Below are 10029 nucleotides of genomic sequence, written 5' to 3'. Positions count from 1 at the left end.
CCCTCTGAACACAGTCTACTGCTGTAAACGTCAACCACATCCTAGCTAGAAGCTCAGTTCTGTGACTGCAAAGACCAGAACAAAGCCACCCTGTGCTTTGGGTTGTTTCTGGATTTGGGGCTTAAGACCAGAGATATCCCGCAGTTTGGAATCATCCCCTACCTGGTATACGTGAGCAATAAGCTGCTCTCTGCTTCCGCACTCCAGCTGACAGAGGGGGCACTGTGACAGTCCCAGCATAGGGTCAGCATTCAAACTCTCAGGCACCTACAGGGAGAAAAAAAACACTGTGTGTAAGGCACACAGATCCCCCACACACAGCCATCCCACCCTCCCCTAGTATCTAGTCAACACTGCAGGCAGGCCTTGACCAGATCAAGCGCTGTGTGCCCAGTCCCACTGGGGCTGGTTTGTGTTCTTGCAGTCTGAAACTGCCTTTATGTAGCCTCTGAGCAAAACTCCTGCTGTCTCAGGGAGAACAGGCAGAGGCCTCACGACCTCCACTCACACCCAGTCTCGTGCCAGCCCAATGGCTCTGGTAGGCAAGGCCTGCTCTGCAGCGTAATGGAAGGGGAAGTCAGTCAGAGAAAGGCACCAGAACTGAAGGAAGAGGCATGTTCTGCACAACCATCTTGGCCAGCCAGGAGAATGGAAGTTTGTGTCCTGTTCCTGGCAGCCCAAGAGCTCTTCATACCCTTTCCTCCTGCCAGGAGATGTTGTTTGGAGGAGGTGGGAGGGAGAGAAAGATAAGAAACCATGATGGGGAGAGGAGGTGTTTAAACAGTACCCTTCTCTCTCCCTGGGAGGGTAAGGGGAGTGCAAAGCCAGTACACACTTGCCTCATTTTCTCTCATCACTGGGGTTCCAGCTGCAGGTTGTTCTGCATTTTCTAATTCTTTCTTCACTTTCACCATTGAGCCATCCTCCTCAGATGTATGGGAAGAAGCTTCATCCTGGGTGGTTTCCTCATCATCACTGCCACCTGGAACATGCAGAACAGTTATTCCAAGTGTCAGGACCCTGAAGGCACTCATAGGCCTGAATTGTCCTGACCAGCATCACCTGGGCCCTCTACCCACCCCCTCTGACCAGGGGCTCCATTTAAACTCAGGCTGGGGCACTTCAGGGACTGAAATGCTCTGTAGAATTCCTGGATCTGGTTTGTTGCTCTGCTTGACAATTATTGGACTGCTAGTTGGACTTGCTGCTGTTACCACCCTGCTCTGGTAAGTTGGGACTGCATCCCAGTGGTGAGGTCATTGCCCAATCTGTGTTGTGGTGATCCTTGGCTCCAGGCTTGTCTTCCCTTAGGGAGCAGCCTTGTTCTTGCTGTTTGCTGACACTAAGTCCTGCACAGGAGCCAAGGGCTAACCCAGAGGAGATGGGTAAGATGGTCCTCAGAGGACCCCCACAAGCTGTGCAGCACCTAGCCTTGCCCTTTGTCAGAGTCTCCCCAGTCCACTACCTTGTGATTATTGGTAGGGGCAGAACTCACTGCTGCTGGAGTCAGGGTCTTGCAGTGGATGAATGGTTGGCCTTTGGTCCCCAAGAGCTCCAGGAAAGTTGTTTTTCATCATGGCTTGGCGGGCTTGCTCCTCCAGCCCTGCAAAGACTTGCTCCCCTGGCAGCCACAAGGACAAAAAGTCAGACTGGTGCTGTTCCATTGCTTTCACCACCAAGGCTTGCCAAAAACACAAGTGTGGGGCTGCTCACCTGCACTGTGCAGAACCTCTGAAGTCACCTCTCAGAAAGCATTTAAGTAATCTCTCTGCTTGCCTACCCTGCAACATCAGCCTCTTGTACCTGCTGATGTGATTACAGTCCCTGTGTCTAGAACAGTCTTGCTAGGGGAAATGTCCAGTGTCAGGCTGCTCTCTGCATATTCTTTATATACTACTTCAGCCACAAAAAAAAAAAACCCAAACACCTGTGAGATCCCATATATCTGCCATATGTAGCCAGGTGGCTTTCTCTGCTACCAAGGTATCTGCCATTAGAGCTATAGCACAGCTCTAGGCTGGGGGGAAGACACTCGGGGATTGTGACAGTATCCCAGATCAGGCATAGCACTATATGGTTCTTCTAAATCATTAAGTCCTTTTCCCTGCTGTAACAGGCAACTTGCACAAAAATAGAATCCCCGAGTGCCTGGCACCTCACCTGCTCTCCACAGTGATACAAAAACCAGGGGGTGTCCTTGATGTGCTCTGTCACCTCTTTCTGTCTTAGGAGGACTGAGGACAAGCTGCCCCTCAAGAAGGTATTTGTGCTCAGAGCTGGTGTTCTCCTGTTTCTATGATGGATAACTTGCTTCACTACCTTGCCTTGCCGAGGAGTGGCTCTGGCTGAAATAAATCTGTGACACTTCATATGCTTAAAACAGAAAACTAAGGGAATGAACCCAGAAAGCTGAGTTGCTTATTTAGGATAGCTTACAGTCTGTTTGAAAGACACTGATCACTAGTACCTCAACTCAACAGGAGATGGCAAACACACTGAAAGAAGGCAATTCTGTGCTTCTCTGAAAGAAAACTTCTGACAGCAATCCCTGCTAAGGACAACTTTTGGTTCCCAAGAAAAACAATAAAAGGTGACCATTAATTTTCATATTAAATTGAACAAATTACTTTGTTCCAAGTATAGTCATGATTTACCTCTCTCAGTGGACGAGCTGGGAGCGCTTGGGACAAGGTGCTGAAGTTCCCAGCAGGCTAGCTTTTGGGTTAAATTTATCAACTGATTTGTAAGTTCTCAAGAACCACTCGAAGCGTAAATGCAAAAATGCTAAGGAAGATGCAGTGCATTTTTGACATAAAACAAAAGTGAAAACATAGCTTTCAGAAGAAAATTGTGCCTTTTAGTATAGGGCCACAACTGGCATCAGGGAATTGAATTCTTGACACACTGAGAGTGCACCAGTCCTGTTACAAGGACAGGTACATTCCCACATGCTGAACTGTTTCAGCCAGCTTTGCCCCATATTCATACTCACACTGCCTTTCTGGTGCTTACCTCGCAATTTCCGGCAGTGCTTTAAAAAGCAGTAATTTATGGAAGATTTCAAAGACCTTCAGAAGTTTCACGGAGACTGTGGGAGAAGAGTTTTAGTTCCCAACATCCCCATGGAGGTTTCCAAAAGCATTTGAAGGGATTTATTATTCTGTTTTAGAAATGTGAGAAAGGTTTCTGTAGAGAATACTTGAGAACACAATCCATGTGGGGTGAAGAAAGGTGCTGAGGAGCACCTTAAGTCTATTTGTCACTGAAATCAGCAGGTACCATCGTGATTGCTGTGACACATGTACCCCCATCAGAAGCCATTTCAGCACTGAATGGTTTTCATAACCTGGAGTGCTGCTTTTATGTCTGGACCACAAACTCACATTGGTGGGACTGAGATACAGACTGCATGAACAGCAGACACAACAGAATTACAGTGCCTCTCCAAGAAGCAGATATCCACAAACCACCAGGATAAAAGCCCAGAAACAACAAAAAAAAAAAAAACATTGCAAGACAAAGTATGGTGAAATGAGGAAACCTGCAAAACGCAGGACAGATGTAAAACTACAGTGTGAGACTTGCTACCTGTGACAGTTAGAAAACAGGATCCCCAAACACCATTGCAACTGCTAGTGGAAGCGGTTACGTGTTTGTTTTCTTCTTCCTTTCCCCTTCCAGATGGTTTAGGTTTCCACTGAGTGTGAGCCTGAAGTCTAATGGCAGGTAGGTTCCTGCTCAGGTATGCAGACAGTCTGCAGGATTTTAAAAGCTGTGATCTTTGTATGAGGTGACCGAGGAGGGAACTCCTACCACAGTAACACTAGCATCAATCACAACAACTAGAAGAGCAATCATGTCTGCCAGTGGCCTTTCTGTACAACATACCCAGAACCAAGTTAGCGCAGTGCAGAGAACTATCAGCTTACAGCCAGAAATGCAAACTGTTAACCAAACCAGTGCTGTTAGCAGAAGACGTCTTGTGCATTCTCGACTAGCCTGTATCTAAAAAGGCTTTTTAAAAAAATGCTGTCGTTAGCTTATACAGAATTTATTATGTATTAAACTAAAATTGTCTCCAAAAGAACTTGGGGAAGAGTGTCCTGTTCATCTACTGATGGACTAAGTCCTACTTTGATGAAGCTTTACAGCTTTGGTGTTTGATAGGTACAGGGTTATACTTTTATTGTTTCTGCACACGCATGCTCACATACAGACACTTACATCCCCCACCTCCGCCCCACTTTGAATACACTTCCATTCATTTGGAAAGGGAGTAAGACAGGCAACAGCTTTAGGATCACTGCTATCAGGAAAGGACGTTATGCTCAATAGTGAATTCACAGACTCTTCTCCAGAAGTTTCTTTATTAAATACAAAAAGGGCTGCAGGCTGACCACAACACCAAAATAAGTCACTATTTGTTTTACAAACAGCTAGAGATGTAGGACAGTCAAAGATCATACAAATGCCTCTGCTTTGCATTCCAGTTCTCCTCTCCATAATCTTGTAAATGAGTGGGATGCCAGTTGAGCAGCTGTGGAGGTAGGGGGCAACCCTGTGGTACTGTGCAACAGGAGCAGTTATGACTGCTAGGAGCTGGTGGCGTATCAACTTGGTAGCCAGAAATGATTTTATTTTTTTTTCCTGAGCCCTTCCCTTCTTGAACTGTATGAATGCAGGGTAACTCTCAGGTGTTCTGGAAAATAAACACACAGACAAACAACCCCCACCCCAAAATCCACAAAACAAAATAAAAAAGAACTGCATCATTCCCCTGTCTTCCTTCCTAAACAGAGAGGTCTCTCAGACATGAGCCACTTTATTCCCCTCCTTGTACATCAATTTAAAGTCCCTGTTCATGTAGGTCTTCTCTGTGTTCCTTTCCTGGACCTGAAATTTGCAAGTCTTTCCACCACTGTGGATCTAGTCCACCTGCCCCATCGCTATTCTGGGTTGTCCACACTGCTGTAGGGGTTACTGAAATGAAAAACAACACAATTGAAAGCGTTAACAACGGCAGCCCACAGAGCCCTTTAAGAACCAAGGATTTTGATGCAAGTAACATTTCTGCTCGGTTTTGAATGCTGAGTGCTATGTCTTGCAAGATAGTTTCTCTTCAAACTGGGAATGTTATAGACAGAAGAACTGAAGGAACACTGAAGAACAGACAACATGTGTGTGTCAGAGGGAGAGGGAAGGAAATAGAGGATTAATGGGATATTGGGACCATGATAAAGAGAGCTAAGAAGTGGGAATTAATTTGGCTAACAAAAGCTGTTCTGGAGTTCTAAAATAAACATCACTTGCAGAGGGTACAAGCAATAGAAAGAAAAGCAGCTCATGGGACAGCAGGGAGAGAAAAAAAGTGCATGCTAACACCTGCGGCAAATTTTTGGCAAGCACAAGAACAGTGAGTAGCTCGTAACTGATGGAGTGACAGTGCAGCAAAGGACGGGCTTGAACGCAAGTCAGACGAATTGCTTAGACGGATTTTATACTTTAGAATGCGGGAGAAAATAAAGACCAAATTGAACCAATTAAGATAATATCCAAAGGAAAAGTGTAACTGCATTGCATTTTTCAATGCAATGTGGAATGGGCAATGCAGTAAGTATATGCCAGTATTACAGTTTTATTTGTTACCACTTTTTCAGGTGTGTTTTTCATGTACCATGTGGCAAAACAAAATCAAATTATTAAGAACCAGTTACATGCGGCAGCCCTGCCAAAGGGGAAATGACTACAATTAAAACTGTAGAAGGACTGGCCATCACGCACAATGAGACTTCTGTGATAACAGTAATTGTTTCTGTATCATTTTGAATTTCCTTACACATCAACTTCCATTTAAAACTGTTTTGACTTGTAACCACACAACTTCCCAGCCGGTCGCTCTGCATGCCAAACAAAGTGATCCTGTGCTAAGTGAGGACAGCAAACCATGTTGTGAGAGCAAGGTTAAATGAGGGCCATGCCAAGCCTGGAAAGTAACCCTGGAAAGAGGTGGCACCAAGCAAGCCAGGGAGAGATCTGCAGCTGTCGCTTGCCCTAGTGAATCCAAGAAAGAAGATAACATGGAGTGGCCATGCAAGGAAGAAGTAGGCACCGTCCTCCCACAAATTTGTCCAGTTAAGATATTCACAGTGGTATTTATGCAAATCCAAAAAGCACTTCCCCAGTCCCGAAGCCTGCCAAATCAGACCCCAGCTGCAGACAACTGCGTAAAAAGCTGCATACCTGCTGTCCCTTTTTTTCCTCTCCTCCCAACCACTTCAGTCCCTGTGAAGAAGTCTCAGTAACGTGTCTGCTATGTCTCAGCCTGACTCCTCATTCTGCTGGCTCACCCAGTTCTTGGAGCTGATGCTCTCTCCGATTATCCTCGTCAGTGCACTGCATGGCATTTCTGGGCCCTCCAGATACACAGCAGGCTAGGTAGACAGAGAAGTCCCAACGATTTGGCGGTGTTCATCATAAGACAGACAAGATTTTCCATCCCAAGGTGGAGACATCACCATTGACATGTTTCTTGTATCTTTCGGTCCCTTTATTTTCTTGTGGTCCTACTTGCTGCTTCTGATGGCTCCTGTTGAATAGTTGCTCTGTAGCAATGTACGGCACGTAAAGGAGGTGAACAGGTCCCAGAATTCCTCTCTATGGCATACCAGATGCCAAAACCTCAACCTCATGCCCACTGGTAGCATGTTTGTCAAATAGCTTCCCCTAAGACCAAAACTGGAGATACAGTCACTGGTATTGCAGATAAAAAAGCAATGTCCACTGTGAAAATAGAGCACAACTAAACTCCATAATATGTATAGTTTCGTATATAGTAGTACGAGCTTCTGAAGAACAGAACCCTTACACGGTGGAGTGCAGAAAACAGCCCACCTAAATACCACGGAAACTCTATCTGCACCATTAGAGCTGTTGTACCCCTTGGTTTCCATACACAAGAGATCATGACTCTACATCAGGGGAGACAGTGTAAGTGCATGCCTTATATAAGTCTGATCTAAACAGCAGCAGTAATATTTGGGCACTATCAGAAGCAAAAGTGTGTGGACAACAAGATGTGTTACTGGCATCATAGGACAAAACACAGGACATACCAAATTTCTCCAAGGAAGACAATTCCGAAGTCATTAATGTACTATCAGGCAAATCAAAGCTATACTCTGCCCGCTGTTGAACCCAGCACCCAGAAGCAGGAATTGGAGAGCACAAGTCAGTGCATATGCCAAAAGCCACGCCTCCAGATTCTTACGCTGGCCACCAAGGAAAGCTTTGTCAGCTCCCCCATGCCTAGCTCTGGCAGCCAATGGGGCTTTCAAGTCGCAGACGGAGGTAATTCTCCCCAGCACACTCACTGAGTGTGCAACGTGTTAGGCTGTATCACAGTGCATTTTCCCCTAGTACAGAGAACAGCATGCATAGATTCCTGTTGCGGTACCCATACAGAAGGGCAGCACAGAGCAACACACAGAGACATGCAAGCCAGCAGCATCAGCAAAGTGAGGCAGTGTTAGGGCTGCAGCATTCAGCACTCTGTCACATACTCCTGACAGCTACTACAGCTTAGCAATACCCAGGGCCCCCTCATCAGCCTTGCTTTCATCTACCTACAGAAGTGGAAATTTGTTTTCCTCTTTCCAGCCCAAATTCCAAACGTCTCCAGCCACAAAGCTGGGTATGAACAAGGTCATAGCTTCAGTACCCCCAACTTCCCTCTGCTGCAATCAGTCAACGAAAGCCATATATGTGCAGTTTCCCCTTTGCAGCCAAAGATCCATACGTGTCTCCTAGCTCCACTAACATCTTGCTGTAGCCTGCCCACAAGAAGTGCTGATATACAGCATCTTCAGCCCTTTCACTATCAAACAAATGCCAGGGTCTTGACAATGCTGGAGAAACGGAGATCTGTCCTATCAGCTCAGCTCAAGAATAATCTGACAGAGAGCATTTATCTGTCCAGTAAATTACTTAGCCACTGCCCATTCCCTGCAAGAAAAGAGCAAATGGCTTTATTTACATTATCTGGCAGGAAACTGAGGTACAGTGAGCTTAAGTAACATGTCCAAGGCCAGTCAGTTGAGTTTGTGGTAAGGCAAAGATCAGAACCCAGGAATTCCTGGCTCTCAGCCACACACTCAAACCACCTTGCCTAGAACTTCCTTTGCTACCCAAGATGGGCCAGAGCCCCGAAGTCATGTTTCTTAGTATGCTAACTTGCACTTGTGACAGTGTGAATGCAAAGCACAGCTACAGGCCCTGCACATACACACCTACCTTTACAGCATGAGTTGTTTGTTCAAGCCTATCCCTGTCCTGCCATGCCAGGGCACAGCCAGCTCCCCTGATGCACAGAGCTCAGTTTCTCTTCTCACAGTCCCTAAGACAAAATGTGAATAACCACCATTCCCCCACAAACTGTACCTTTTCATCATTTCCCTCCTCCCCATCTCACTCCACAACAATCCAGCTAGGGCAAGGATCCCACAAGGCTGTGTAACATAATACTCACAGTGAACTTTGTTAGGAGTGGTCTGTTTCCGACGGGACATGTTTCCCTGACCTGGGAGCACAGAGTGTTCGTTCCCTCAGCAGAGGGCTCACCTGAGAAGAGAAGAGCCTGTCACACACACAACTGGAACCTTCTGAGCCTCTGGCCAAACACAGCTGGCTGTCTCAGGCTCATTCCCCACCCTTCTGCCTACAGGGCTTGTGGTATATCACCACAGCTGTATTCAGTGCCAGCATCCAACACCACCCACAATCATTTCACAAACCACCATGTATAGGCAGTCCCACCCAGTTCTCAAGTAAAGTTATAAGCAATCCTGTCCCCTGCACCCAAAAAGCTAAGAGTGCCCCACTTCATGAGTGACTGCAATCTCAGTCCAAACACCCTTCTTCCCCCTGTCCATTCCCAGGGCTGATAGGGCAAGAGCCTAATCAAACCTGCAGACCCTGCCCTATCTTTGGCCCCCCATCCACAGAGAGACTGAGGGGACACAAGGAGCCACCATGCCCGGAAGGATGGTGTCAGCCACCAGATAACCCAGCCCAGGCAGACAAGAGAACCGGCTGCCCTACGGTCATAGCTCCAAACATGGCAGCAGCAGTCGATGGGACAGTGTGGCCAGCCCAGGGACAGGTCTCGCCCCAGACAGATGCCCCTCAAAGGGACTGACCTCACCGCCCTCACAGACGGGCACAGGGAGAGGGAAATAGCAGGGCTGCTGCCCCCTCCCTGCTGCCAGGACACCCCTGGGCAGGCAGGGACAGGCGAGGGGAGACACACTGCCCACCCTCACGTGGGGAAGGACCACCGATGCCCCACCTCACATGGGGAGGGATGCACACCCTCGTCCCTCACCCGCAGGGCCACACTGACCCTGTCCAACTTTACAAGGGGGGAAACATCAACTCCTTGTCCTCAAACTGACAGAGGAAGGAATCATCCCTAACAGTCCCCTCAGGCACAGACAGACAAGCGGAGGAGCTGAACCCACTTCTCCCTACAGATGGAGACAGGGATCCCGTCAGCCTCCCCAGACAGACGGACACAGGGATCCCATCAGCCTCCGCAGACAGACAGACACAGGGATCCCGTCAGCCTCCCACCGACAGACAGACACAGGGATCCATCAGCCTCCCACCGACAGACGGACACAGGGATCCCATCAGCCTCCCACCGACACAGGCGGACCCGGGGATCCCGTCAGCCCCCCACCGACAGACGGACACAGGGATCCCGTCAGCCTCCCACCGACAGACGGACACAGGGATCCATCAGCCTCCTCTCACAGAGGGATCCAGCCGGCAGTCCCAGCACACGGGAGGCGGCAGGAGGGATCCAGCCCACAAGCAGACGGACACACGGACAAACGGACCGCGCTCCCCTGGAAGAAGGTCGGACGGAGGAACCTAGCCCGGGCCCCCGAGGGTGCCGACGAACGACAGAGGGACCCAGCCCGACAGCCCGGACAGACAGACGGGCTTAGGCGGGTCTCTGGTGTGGTAACT

At 48.2% G+C, this 10029-nt stretch overlaps 1 protein-coding gene across 5 annotated transcripts in view; it reads right to left on the bottom strand.

Moving 5' to 3' along the window:
- The window catches only part of ZNF821 (zinc finger protein 821), an 11472-nt gene extending 2862 nt beyond the window's left edge, over positions 1-8610 (bottom strand). The window contains exons 1-5 of one of the 5 annotated variants that reach the window (XM_009894042.1): positions 8525-8564; positions 1492-1621; positions 1190-1191; positions 834-982; positions 163-258 (exon numbers count right to left, since the gene is read on the bottom strand). In XM_009894042.1, coding sequence (XP_009892344.1) covers positions 163-258; positions 834-982; positions 1190-1191; positions 1492-1621; positions 8525-8564 — 417 coding nt within the window. Of the gene's footprint in view, positions 1-162; positions 268-833; positions 983-1189; positions 1192-1491; positions 1622-1713; positions 1804-4557; positions 4567-6240; positions 6322-8520 lie in introns of those variants that run through there. The other 4 variants (XM_009894043.1, XM_009894047.1, XM_009894044.1 and 1 more) reach the window with 4 other exon arrangements.
- Positions 8611-10029: the final 1419 nt, after the last annotated feature.

Source organism: Charadrius vociferus, unplaced genomic scaffold, assembly GCF_000708025.1.
Source record: "Charadrius vociferus isolate BGI_N301 unplaced genomic scaffold, ASM70802v2 scaffold341, whole genome shotgun sequence".
NCBI lineage: Eukaryota > Metazoa > Chordata > Aves > Charadriiformes > Charadriidae > Charadrius > Charadrius vociferus.
The sequence above is the reverse complement of the archived record's forward strand: the minus strand, read 5'-3'. Positions and strand labels throughout refer to the sequence as shown.